Source organism: Hibiscus syriacus, unplaced genomic scaffold (assembly GCF_006381635.1).
Source record: "Hibiscus syriacus cultivar Baekdansim isolate YM2019G1 unplaced genomic scaffold, ASM638163v2 tig00015461_pilon, whole genome shotgun sequence".
NCBI lineage: Eukaryota > Viridiplantae > Streptophyta > Magnoliopsida > Malvales > Malvaceae > Hibiscus > Hibiscus syriacus.
In genome coordinates, this window is record NW_024062364.1 from 54,220 (window position 1) to 67,518 (window position 13,299).

Genomic DNA, 13,299 nt, shown 5'->3' on the forward strand with positions numbered 1-13,299 from the left:
ACCTTCGTACTGATTTGTTCGCCATAACAGATCCCCAAAATCAAATTTGATTCGTTCAAAGATCAAATCGATCTAATTTTACTTACCTGGTAAGCTGATGATGCTGTTCCAAAGACGAACCCAGCAGGAAAGCTTTTACGATGGAGCGAAGGTGAGGAACCACTGACTTTGCTATCCACTGATTATAACCCAACAAATATCCAAACAAGAAGAAGACAACGCCGGGTTATAATCGACATTTCCATTTTTTCTTTCCTTTGCTTTGGTTTAGGGGTACTAATTTGCTGGACTCTTTAAATATATAAGTGGGTAAACTGAATTCCAAGTAACTCAAATATTAGGTTGGATACAAATCGGTAATGATTTTTCTAAGAATTACAATTTAGTTACTCAATTAAAATACTATTATAAACATGTCACTCCGAAGTTGAAATTGAAACAAATTAAGTGGTCTAGTATAATAACAATTTTAGTCCTAAAAACATATACCTATTAATTTAGTCATGATTCAATAAATTTATTCTTTCATATTTAAAAATTCTATCAATTTAATATTTATTCTTCTTCCAAACTATTTGTTCTTCATTGTTCATCATTATTCTTATTTGGGGACTCTCGTTAATACTAGAGTACTTCATTTGAAATCATTAATTAGTTTAATACACAAATTTATAAATATAAATGTATTTTTATTTATTTTTTAATACTAAATTTTATTTTATTTTTTTAATTGAAAGTGGAAACATAAAACACTAAGGGTGCGTTTGGTTCACGGAATGTAAGATTACCAGTGGGAATAAAAGATTAAGATTACCAGTGGGAATAAAAGATTACCAGGGAATAGGATTACTGAGAATGTTGTATTTTGTGTTTGGTTGGTTTAGCAGGAATGTAAGGTTACCGTGTTTGGTTAAATGAATAAAAGATTATTGGAATAAAAGATTATTGGAATGTATATTTAACCAAATTGTCCTTATTATATATTTGTATAATATTACAAATTGTAAAATATTTATATATTTTCTTTAAAAAATTAAATTCATAATATTTATATAATTTTTTTACAAAATTAAAAATATAAAAAAGGTTTAATGAAAGGGTAAAATTTGTTTTTAACCCTTGAACTTCATATAAAATTTTAATTATAGATTTTTTTTTGTAAATCTAAAATAATTTAAGGATAAATTTGTAATTTAACCTTCGTAGAATTTTTATTATTTAATGACAGAAGGATGATATTTTTGAAAAAAAATAAAAATTTAAGGGCATTTTAGTCCAAAACGCCGGTAATGTTACAATACCTAAGGGAAGAGAGGTAATGACATTCCCGGTAATATACCCAAAAAAATCTACTATTGGTAGGCCAACCAAACATGGGAATGTGAGATTCCCACAATCCTTGAACCAAACACCCCCTAAGGATTTATCTTAGATATGGAGACCCTTAGGCGTCTCTAGCAAAGTGGTTGATTGTAGATTACGGGAGAGTGTTAAGGATTGTAACGCCAGTAGAACATGAGAGTCCAAGCTTAACGAGAGTATCGACTACCATATTTGTTTTACAGGATATCCATTGAAGATGCATCGCCTAATTTCGGCGTCTGATATTTCCAGTTACATGAAGATTGTTTAAAATCAAGATTAAATACTCATTAAAATCTATTTAAAATTATTTATGAAAATATTCGGGTTTTAATTGCTACTACCACATAATTTTTTTAAAATCAAGTTTTCAATTATTACACAATTGTTATAAAATAAACAAATAGTTGAGAGTCTTTTAATAATTTCATTTTTTTGAATGATTTCATTTTCCCTTTCATTTTAAACTAAATTAATAATTTAGTAATTAAAATTATTATCACACCAAATTACTTAATTATTCCGTTTCAATTTCAACAGTATAGTAACTTATTTTGTTCGAATTGGAATAAGCCTAAAACATAAACGTTGGTAAGATTACAAATATGGATATAGGGAGGTCCTGTTATATTATGATCCAATATTTCATGAAGATCAAGTGGAGCACTGCTAATAGTTAAGAAGTCGACATCGATGTCATCAAAGGATTTAACCAGAAAATCAGCAATCGCATTAACTTCTCGTCGTATAAGCTTGAAGTCTATCTGTCAGTTTCTATGAAGCAAGTCAAAGATACTAGGGTTGTGCAAAAAAACCCGATCCGACCTATTCGATCCGTTGATCCGATTCGAAAATTCAGATATCTGATCCATTTTTCAATTTTTGGATAGTTCGGATCGGGTATCCGAAATTTTTTTCGGATTATCGGATCGGATACGGATCGGTAAAAAACCATTTTCGGATTATCCGAAAACCCGAAAAAAATTAGGGCTGTTTTCTTCAAGTTTATATCCATTCCTCTCTGATTTGTTGGACTATGGGGAGTTTATTAAGACGCTCATGCCCAGGGTGTTAAGGTTGTCATGGCAACTGATTTGTTGGCATTGACAATGCTGAAGTCCCAAGGTGAACTTGGAGCAGACATAGTTGTTGGCTCAACACAGAGGTTCGGAGTGCCGATGGGGTACGGTGGTCCTCATGCTGTGTTTTTAGCTACTTCTCAAGAGTACAAGAGGTTGCTGCCAGGGCAAGTTATCGGTGTCAGTGTTGATTCATCACGGAAGCCTGCTTTTCATATGGTTATGCAAACCAGGGAGCAACATATTCTTAGGGACAAAGCTGCTAGTAACATCTGCACAGCTCAAGTAAGATATTTGTTTGTTTTCGTATAGGAACTGTTACATAGAGATTTAGGGAGCTCTTAAAGTTCCAAGCTTCAAAACTTGTAAAGGGTGCAAACTTCTTGTTAGGATAATGTTGACAATACATATTCCTCTTTTCTTGCATGGTCTGTTTTCCTTTCGTCATAGCTAACCGTGTTTCTATTGGGCATTTGTTGTGCGTAAACTGTTTGACAAAATGCTTAAATGAGCTTTTAGGTGTGCAAGGGATTCTCATGATTGCTTAAGGCATCTCTGTCGCGAGGCTTTGCTTCAGCTTAGTTAATTATATATTTGTTGTGCGTAAAATGTTTTCTCATGTTTGACATATTTGTCTTCCATGTTATGGTTGTGTTAAACCATACTATAAAAATTCAGGAAAGGGTTATTGAGCACCACTTAACAAAATGCTATGGTTGTGTTAAACCATTAGGTTTCATTCATGCACCACTAAACAAAATGCTATGGAATGTCAGAACTTAGATTGCATTGACGGATAAATTTCAATTATAATAGGGGTGAGCAAAGGATCCATTTGAGTCCTCCCTGAGTTTGAATGGAAATTCCTACAGGACAACTATCAGACATGTTTTGCTACTTGTTATTAAAATAATGGGTGTTAGTTCTCCTTTGTATTAGCCTTAGGTTATGAAATATTGTCACAGACTGGTTTCGTTTGATTCATTACACTTCAGTTAAATATATATATATTATATTATTAGTGATGGAATATATAATGGTGATATGTATGATACGATTCGTGACATGTATAATGTATTGATAGTTTTCGAAGAGTATTCTTTAATTGATATAGTAGTTGCATGTATCGGTTATTTTATTGCTTGTTTATAGAATATGTCATCTTTTGATGAGAATGAATATTTTAATTTCTGTTAATTGTTTTTGATTTTTTGCAAAATAAAATCGGTTTCGGATCCGGATATTTGGATATCCGATCTGAAATTTCGGATATCCAAATTTTCGGATATCCGATTTTTTCGGATCGGATACAGATCATTACTTTAGATATTCAAAATTTTCGGATATCCGAAAATTCGGATCGGATAATATCCGATATCCGATAATGCACACCCCTAAGAGATACCACGAACCAAAGAAATAGGGCTGTTTGTGAAGCCGACATAACCATCTCAAAAGCATCAGCGCCGTCAACCTGTTTGTACCTAATCTAATAATTGAGTGACTTAAAACGTCATTTACCCTATACAAGTGGCCATTTCTTTTCTCTTCAATTGCTTGGTTTAAGGGGCCTTTTTAAAAAGAAAGAAATGGTAAATAAATAAAGTGACCGTTATATCTTGGACAAGTGAAATTAGTGTATTTATTTATTTGTTTCTTAATTTGATGTTCTACAGGTAGGGGTGTAAACAAGCTGAGTCGAGCTCGACTCGAACTCGAAAACTTTAAATGTAGGCTCGACTCGACTCGAAAACTCGCGAGTCTAAAATTTTCAAGCTCGAATCGAACTCGAAAGAAAATATTAAAACTCGACTCGAACTCGAAAAGGCTCGAACTAAAAAAAAATTCAGGAGCTCGATTGAAGCTCAAGACTCGAGCTCGATTTTGAGCTCGATTTAAGCTCGAACTCGATTCAAGCTCGAACTCAAACTCGAATTTGAGCTCGATTCAAGCTCGAATTCGATTCAAACTCGAACTCGAATTTGAACCTACAAAAATCTTAAATTACATTTAAAATATATAAATAATGTACCACAAACACAAATTCAAAAAAAAAAACAGTAACATGCCCAAGCTTCAATACATAGCACCTATAAAAAAGAGTAAAAGACAATAAATAATATAAGTGGACGTAGATAGAGTTGTCGAGCAGAAAACATACAACAGTTTAAAAGTTTAAATTGAACATATCAGCTCTGGCCTTATCTTCAAACATTGCAGCACTTCAATTCTCATGCGCAATATTCTTAAACAATGGCTACTTAATGAGACAATAACAAACACAGAAACTATTAGAATTAACAGAAATGTCAACAGTTATAGTTCATTAACATTCAGAAAAAAATACCTATAATTCCATAAGCAATTACTAAAATGAGTGGTAACAAAAGACAAAAAAAATACGTTAAATAGGATGTTCCCACATTATCATCATGCACAAAGAACAAACATCCTGGACTTTCTCACAATAACTAAAATTTACTAAAACCCAAAAGCTCTGAAATGAATATTAAAATTTCCAGCTACCGCAAGATACATCAATCGATAGCAAAACAGTTCTTTTATCACATAAAGGTTGACCTTCTCAAATCACAAACTTCATAAATGGTTTGACATTTTTAAGCATAGGGATCCAAAACAAACAATAGGCAGAGGGAACAATGCCATATATAAGGCTACTATTGATATACCAAACCAAAATCATTGGTCGTTCAACACCACCTAACATGCTTCATTATCCATATCTTCAATTGAAAAAGAAATATATATATATATATATATATACATATATATTAAATTAAGACATTAGAATATAGAATAATTGTCTTTACAATCGTAAATTATCAGACATATATTTTATTATTTTACCTTCCACTAAGTCTAGGAGGGCCTAATTTTGCCAAAGCTCTTTCCACCTCTTCACTTACCTGAAAAGATCCAAGCAGACATAAGAAGGAAACACAAGGAAAAGAATATAATCCAAAGGGTAAAATGATGGACTACACAATATACCTTAGAAATGTGCTAGAAATTGTTGTTCTAAATTGCGCTCATAAGTGCTACAGAAAAGGGTCGTTTTAGAACCATCCAACTGAGAAAAGGATAAAAGAGAGACTGCTAAGAAAACTCTATTTATTATATTTTTAATTGTTGTTGAGGTTAAAGCAAAGGATTCAATTTTCAATCTGGGTTATTGATTTTTGTTGCGAGAAAAAGAAAGAAAAACTAGCTATGGCTGAAGTTTTGGGGAAGGCAAATATGTCCCCGACTGGTCACTATAGTCAAAAGAATAATTTAGAAGGTGGAGCTTGTTTGGTTCCTAAGAAAATTTCTGGATTTTGTTTGAAAAAGAACAGAAAAAGAAAGGAATAGAACCCTAGAGAGTCCATCAAACCACAACCATATAACCTATCAGCCACCCAAAACAACGAGCATCAACTAGAATAGAAAAAAAACATTCGACTAACAAAAACCATCAGTGGCCAGAGAACCAGTGAGTAAAACCTTACCTTCTCGTCCATAGGAGCTTGCCTTTGTCGTCCGGAGTCTTGGGGGAGCGTTTAGGCCATGGTGACTGTGGGTTTCTGCTAGGGCTGCGAGTGGACGAGGTTTGAGAGGAGAACGACGAGGCGAGAAGTTTTAGCCAGGGAAAGTTTGAGGGGGGAAATGAATTAGGGTAAGAGTTTTTACCCTATATATCTTGCTTTAGTGGTCCTTCAATTTGTGCTTTTTTTCAATTGTGTCTTGTAATTTTAATTATTTGACATTGTAATCCCTTAGTTGGCTTGTTTAATTTAATGAGTAATTTCTACTTTGTATGTCTATTTTCAGTTTTATATTGTTTTGGTCCTTCATGGCATTTTTAAAATATGAGTTTAAGTTATTAATAGTAGGTTTAATCTTATATTGTTTCATCTTAATGTATGTGCATTTGCATTTCTTTCGTATGCATGAATGTATCGTGTAAGCACACTTTAGTTTAGGTAATAATTTAGTCCCTGTTTAGGATTGTCTTCTTTAAGTATTTGTGTATAACCCTAAACCCTAAACCCTAAACCATAAATTCTAAACCTTAAACCTTAAACTATAAACCCTAAACCCTAAACCCTAAACCCTATCACACAATTATAAGGGATGAGATGTCTATGTTGTATTATAGAATTTTTAATATATTTTTAAATTTTATAATTATCAATAATGTATTTTTAATAATGTAATTTTAAAAAATCTAAAATTATAATATAACATTTTTTCGAGTCGAATATCGAGTAGCTCGTTTCGGCTCATTAAGAAATCGAGTCGAGCTCGAGCTCGAGTTGAGTCCATTCAATCCGAGTATTTATCGAGCCTTGTCGAGTCGATCTCGAATAGCTCGCAATCTGTCTCGTCTCATTTACAACCCTATCTACTGGTTCAAGCAAAGTGTATAGAAAACTACTTAAAGCTAACAGCCAAAAGTCATTAAAATATGTTTGAACCATGTAACCAAAAAAATGTTGGAACCAAGAAAAAATATATGATAAAACATGTGCACTCAATTATATGATACATTTAATTGGGTTTACAAATTAAATGAAGTATAAATCGAAAGAGATAAAATCTAAAATAAAACATAAATCGAAAGAGACAAAATCTGAAACCATTCAAAGTTAAGAATTTTGACCTTAAAGTTCGTTAAAGATTTTAACATGAATTTTGTTTAATTTAAGTTGAAAATTTTATAGTATACTTTGTTTGATGAAAAATACAGGGATTTATAGAGGATACAAAGACAGTTGGACCAATGTTATGGTTCTATTCAATTAGAGTTATTGTTTTTGGATAATTATACATATGCATCTAAGATTGTTATGCTCATAGAACTACATATGTATAGAGAGAGTTGTGTCCATATATATATAGTGTTTATACAATTATATATATAGTATTCTAAAATTTAAAGTACTCTAGCACAAAAAAAATCAGTTAAATCCAAAAGATTAAAAAATCAATTAGACAACATTAAATTCAAATAATTAATGAAACAAGCTTTAGAACTGAGAAATACACATATTTAAGCAAATATTAAGTTGAAAAGGCACATGAACTTTTTGTTATTTCAAAACTAGGATGAAATTAAAACTAAGAATCTTTTCCATTATATATCTTGTGCATCAAACTAACACACCCATAACGTATGTCCAAATAATACATATATATCATATATTTCCTTCAATATTTTGAAAGAGAGCATGCCATTCTTTGGCATACATCATCATGTTTGTTTCTTGAGAAAAATTTTGAACCAATGAGCTGAGAGTTTTGGGTATCTTTTCAACCCATCTTTGTAATCTACAAAGTTCAAGCCGAATCTCACGGTATAACCACTCCCCCATTCAAAGTTATCCAATAGCGACCATGCAAAATACCCTTTTACATTCACACCATCCCTAACCATGAGGCAAAATTTTCATAATAATCAATTATATTTTGTACCAAAGAAGAAAAAAAAGGGGGAAACAACACTTACTTAATAGCACTTCGAAGGGAAGAAAGATGTCGACGATAGTAATCGATCCTCCCTTTGTCATTAAGGGCTTCTTTTAATGACAATAATGTATTATTAAAAGTATCACCAACCCCTACATTTCATCCGTATTTATTTTTCAAAAATCATTCGGGTACACATAATTCTCATCCTTATTCTTTATTAGAGTGAGAAAAAGAATATATATACATACCATTTTCGGTGATATAAATTAAGGGATTGCTATATTTTTTCTTTACGTAAAGTAGAAGATTCTGAAATCCTTTTGGGTACATGTAGATCCAACTTGTACCTGTCTGTAACATTTATTTGAAAAAATCGAAAAATATTCAGAAATATTTTAGATCATGAATTGATCTATATATGTAATGTTGGTTATAGTTGTCCTTACCATTGGACCAATTGGAACACCATTATGCTGAGCTGCAATATTAACAAATTATGCTTTCATGAGTAAATGAGTCAGCCATAGATTAAGAAAGTTGATCTTAAAGTTTGCTTAGCATTTTGAACCCATTGACTCACATGAAAGATTAGTATGAGCATCTGTCAGGTAGCTTGGCTTCCCAACATTAACCTTAGGAGCATAAGCTGCATAAGATGCAGTGTAGTAATTCAATCCGAGAAAACTAAAGGATCCTTTAAGAATCTCAGATTGCATTTTGGTGAACTTAGGCAAACGATTTCCAACTAGAGATTGCATGGTGTGTGGATAGTTTCCAGTGGTTATTGGATCCATAAACCTGGAAAAATATCATTAAATATTAAAATCCGTACAATCTCATGTTCGTAATAAACATAAAAAAATCGAACAACGTCGTGCATAAAGTGGTAGCAATGAAGATGAACTGAAATTACAATAACTAAAAAGTAAAACTAACCATCCAAACATAGCGTCCATGGCTCTTGAAGCAGCATTTTGGTGGTGCTTTGCATTTGAAACTGGAACAAACCAGTTTGTAACTAATGTGATCCCAATCATACCCTTCTGAGTTGCCTGTTAAAATTCATATGTTCATCTTTGATAAGTAGTAATTTTTAAGAATATGTGTATGTAACCTATGTTTATCGAGTTAAGTGATAAAAAAGTTAATCTCCCAAACGAGATCTTAATCTCGAATTTAGATTAAATATATCTGACTGATGCTCCGAACCGAATACGGTTCACGGTTCATGAACACCTCTAAGAATATAAGTATATATATTTAAGTGTAGATTAATAATGTTTCGGGCATGCATGATTCATCACCAGATAGTTTTGGCGATAGAGTTTTACAGAGACTGCATGAGCAAGGAGTAGATGGTGAGCCACCAAGTATGGCTCGACCCCGGAATCGCCGCCGGTGCAATTTAGTTTTTGCCAATGGGAACAACGACCTGGTGCTAGGAACCCAACTGCATATCCACCATAAGCATAGCTCCATGGCTCATTCAATGTGATCCAATGCTTTACTCTATCGCCAAATTCCTTGAAGCAAACTTCCACATAATCTCGAAAGTCATTCCTAACAACACAACCCATAAAGTGAGAAGATTTATTGAGAAGAGATTTATTAAAAGATATGATTGACACAACACTAATACTAAAAAAAACTCAACAAAAATAATTTGAAATTTGAGACTATAAATGTGGACTATAGCTTCAACTTTTGGGGGCAATTACTTTAATATATTATAAAGGTCTAGCTAGTTCACATTTTTGAAGTGTCTCTTCACAAAGATTTATTTATCGAACATTATTCACATAACAAGTTACCCTACGGACCATAATTACATGATTAATGATTTTAATGTACTATTGAGAGTTAAGATAAATTCTGATGGAAGTGTTAATTAATTACTTACACAATACGAGGACTTAAGAAACCGCCATATTCATCCTCTAAGGCTTGAGGAAGATCCCAATGGAAGAGAGTCACAAAAGGCTGAATACCTAAGTATTTTTCACAATAATTAATCCAATCAGCAATAACCCTAAAATTAGTATTTATCACAATAAATTAAAATCATTATAATTCGAAGTACAAAGTTAAGATGAATTCAAACCATTAGCTAAGAGCTCATTGATGAGATTGTTATAATAGCCAACTCCTTCCTTGTTCACACCCCCACTTACCTTTCCATCTGCAGCCACAAACACACAACATCAATTAACACTTTGAAGATTTAACACAACTTGTTGACTATCCCTTCGTCTCGGTTTGATGTTAAAATTGAAGCGTTAGGAACTTTAAAATTATAGTTTTGAATTTTGTTTTATATAAATAATATTTATTTGTTAAAATTTATTTTCAAAATAATACCTATTTTTTAGGTCAATTTAGTATGTAAAATTTAAAAATATTCTCAATTTGTTATACTAAATATTTTAAAAATAAAAAATATGAATCATAAGTATCTTTTAAAAATCTTCGTTAAGAGATTCATCCATTAAAATTATGTGTGATACTAATTTATTCGAATTAATCGGAACAAAATGACCACCAATATATATATATAAGTGGGAGAGAAGTCAAAGTCGATGACGTGAACTTAGACATGTGACTTTTGATAGTATCTTAGGTGGGGCTTAATGATTTTTTGGGCCATTTTTTAAATATATATATATATATATATTCAACAATTTTTCATATTTTATATTTTTTAGTAATTTGGATTTTTTATATTTTATAGTTTTTATTTTTTTTATAAAATGATAAAATAACTAACGGGCAAAAATTAACAATTTGTTGAGGGTTGAGGAATAAAAAACTAAAAAAATTGAGAGCTAACAATTTTATCTCGTCACTTGTGAAGGTGGGTGATGGTACGAATGCAATGCAACATCAACTTTATCCACAGTAACGAGCATAAAGTTAATTTAATTTACATATTTTTTTTAAATTTAATTTAATTTAATTTAATTTTTATATTTAATTTATATAAATCATACGTATAAAAAACTGAATTTTTTTAATTCAATATAAAACTTTCAAGATAATCATTTCAATTGATTTAACATAAATATCAAATTAATTCAAACATTTGACATATATAATGATTAAATTATTAAAGTTAATTAGTTAAATAAATTCAAATGTGTATATATATTATAACTTACTTGGCAAAATTCTAGACCATGAGATTGAGAATCTGTAAGCATCTAACCCCATTTCTTTCATAATCCCAACGTCTTCCTGTAATGTTAGTGCCATGTGAATTGCGTTATATTATTCACATAATAAATAAAAGGAATATTAATTCAAAAAATAAATAAAAGGAATACAATATTATTTAATTTTCAAAAATAACATTTTTATTAATTTAATTTTTTTATTTATATGAGGTGAATACAAGATAATATATGTTCGAAAGACTCTTAACCGCTTGATAATAAACTATCATACATCTTTATAGACCTCATACTCAAATTGAAGACATCAAAAGATAATAATAATACCTCAACATCTAAATCGCTTGGTTTAATACTTATTAATTTAATATTTTTATTAATATTTTGGGCCTAATGTGCAGCATAAAACATACCTTATAGCGATGATAAGAATTGTAACCCCCCAGACCGATGCGGGTAGCCCGATCCGATCCGGAAAGTCACATTAGGGCCACCGGAGCGACCCACTGTAAAAATAGCGGAAAATTTAAATCTTTTTATCCGAACATGTAAACTTATAAAATCATTTGTCACTATTTAAAAATAAAACATATTTCCAGACTCGTATATAAATCAAAATACAATTACATGCTCCCTAATCACATGTACCATACTCTGCAACAACGCCGGAAGAACTCCCTTACTGAAGTCGATAGATGCTCTGGTACAATTCTTTTAACCTGAAAAGATGAGTAATAGAGTGAGCTTCGAAAAGCTCAGTAATACAGAACTACCAGATGATGCTGATGAACGTGCAGATACAGATAAATATTTATTTCCTTATTGTTTCCGAACATTTACATATTTTTATGCTGAGCAGAGATCCTACTGATATTTCAGGTGGTAACGGACAATGAGCTTTCGTTTCAGAGAAATATTTCAGATGACTGAGTTCAGGAGATCAGAATAGGTTTTCTAGTGTGTTCCCAAAAATCATGTAACTTTTCAGATTTTTTTTTAAAACACATATATATATACCCCCATCCGTCACGAACAAAATGTATAGTTTCCCCAGAACCATACAACCCCGTCACTAACAGTAAGGCCCTGAGCACACAGCCGAGGAACCGGTAAGTAAGGCCCTGAGCACACAGCCGAGGAACCTCCAAGTAATCTTCCTCCAACAATACCCCCCAATAAAACATGTTCCGTCCGTAAACGGATATATCAAAAATCAAAACATAATTCAAGTCAAGTATCATATCAGAATCCAGGTCATGTATCAGATCAGAATCCATGTCAATATCAGATCAGAATCCAGGTCAGGATCATAATAGAATTCAAGTCGGAAATCAGATAAAATATTTATATGATTAGGGAACACACCAGAGTTTACAGATATTATTCAGAGGTATTGGATAATCTTAACATGTAGAGAAACATGAATATTCAGTATACCGATAGGATATCGGAATTAGAATCACTATTTGAAATAGTTCATTAACTGACAGAATCATCAGTTATTCAGAATGTGAATTATCAGGATATTATCTTATTCGGACAGTTTTCAGAAGCTGTACGTAATCAGAAGGGTATTCAGAATCCTTTACATCCATGTCGATTGATCGGATAATCGAACAACTTGAGAACGAAGATTCAGAACCTTAACAATCTATGTCGACTGGTCAATTCATTTTCCTTCTAGGGTATTTACTCTTTAATACCACAAATTCTTGTCCGTAGACCATTTTCGGAATTATCGCTGAATAAATCTTCCAATGACTTTATTTCATTTCCACACTTCCACAATATCATGAAATGTCGACGTACTTGATTAATTTGTTCATAACACATTGTAATTGTACACTACGTAAACTCATCAGAGTTTCCAGACTTATCCAAATCACTTACTAAATCCTCAGTCATTGAGGTTACCTATTTCATTTAGCAGTCATCTCCATTCCAGTTACTTCAGAATTTTCCAGAGTAATTCAAACGTTCCTGAATTTCAGATACATGTTGTACTTCCATCCCATTCAATTTGGTCTTCGTGGTTGATTGTTGAACAAACGTCCAATTCTTAGTACTGAATACGATCTAGATCTGAGCTGAACTGAATACTTCCAAGATTCGTCATCGAGCCAAACTTGAGAAGACGAACATATGTTCCAGTAATATCTATGCCATTCAGGTATTGACATAGCTTTAGGTTTGATCTACTCACTTAAATTATTTTCCAT

At 31.9% G+C, this 13,299-nt stretch overlaps 2 protein-coding genes across 2 annotated transcripts in view; both read right to left on the bottom strand.

Annotated features, from left to right (window-relative positions):
- LOC120207908 (polyubiquitin-like) overlaps positions 1–4,676 on the bottom strand; it is a 33,550-nt gene extending 28,874 nt beyond the window's left edge. The window contains 2 exon segments of the mRNA XM_039207310.1: positions 2,757–2,779; positions 4,665–4,676. The gene's annotated coding sequence lies outside the window, so the exon portion shown is untranslated.
- A 3,014-nt stretch (positions 4,677–7,690) lies between these two features.
- Positions 7,691–11,508, bottom strand: LOC120207909 (beta-glucosidase 12-like). The gene is made up of 11 exons (XM_039207311.1): positions 11,494–11,508; positions 11,069–11,144; positions 10,015–10,092; positions 9,814–9,901; positions 9,218–9,473; positions 8,850–8,965; positions 8,494–8,711; positions 8,360–8,391; positions 8,162–8,264; positions 7,951–8,062; positions 7,691–7,870 (listed from the first exon to the last, which is right to left on the bottom strand). The coding sequence occupies exons 2-11, from the start codon at positions 11,127–11,129 to the stop codon at positions 7,696–7,698; spliced, it is 1,239 nt and encodes a 412-aa protein (XP_039063242.1). The 5' UTR covers positions 11,130–11,144; positions 11,494–11,508; the 3' UTR covers positions 7,691–7,695.
- Positions 11,509–13,299: the final 1,791 nt, after the last annotated feature.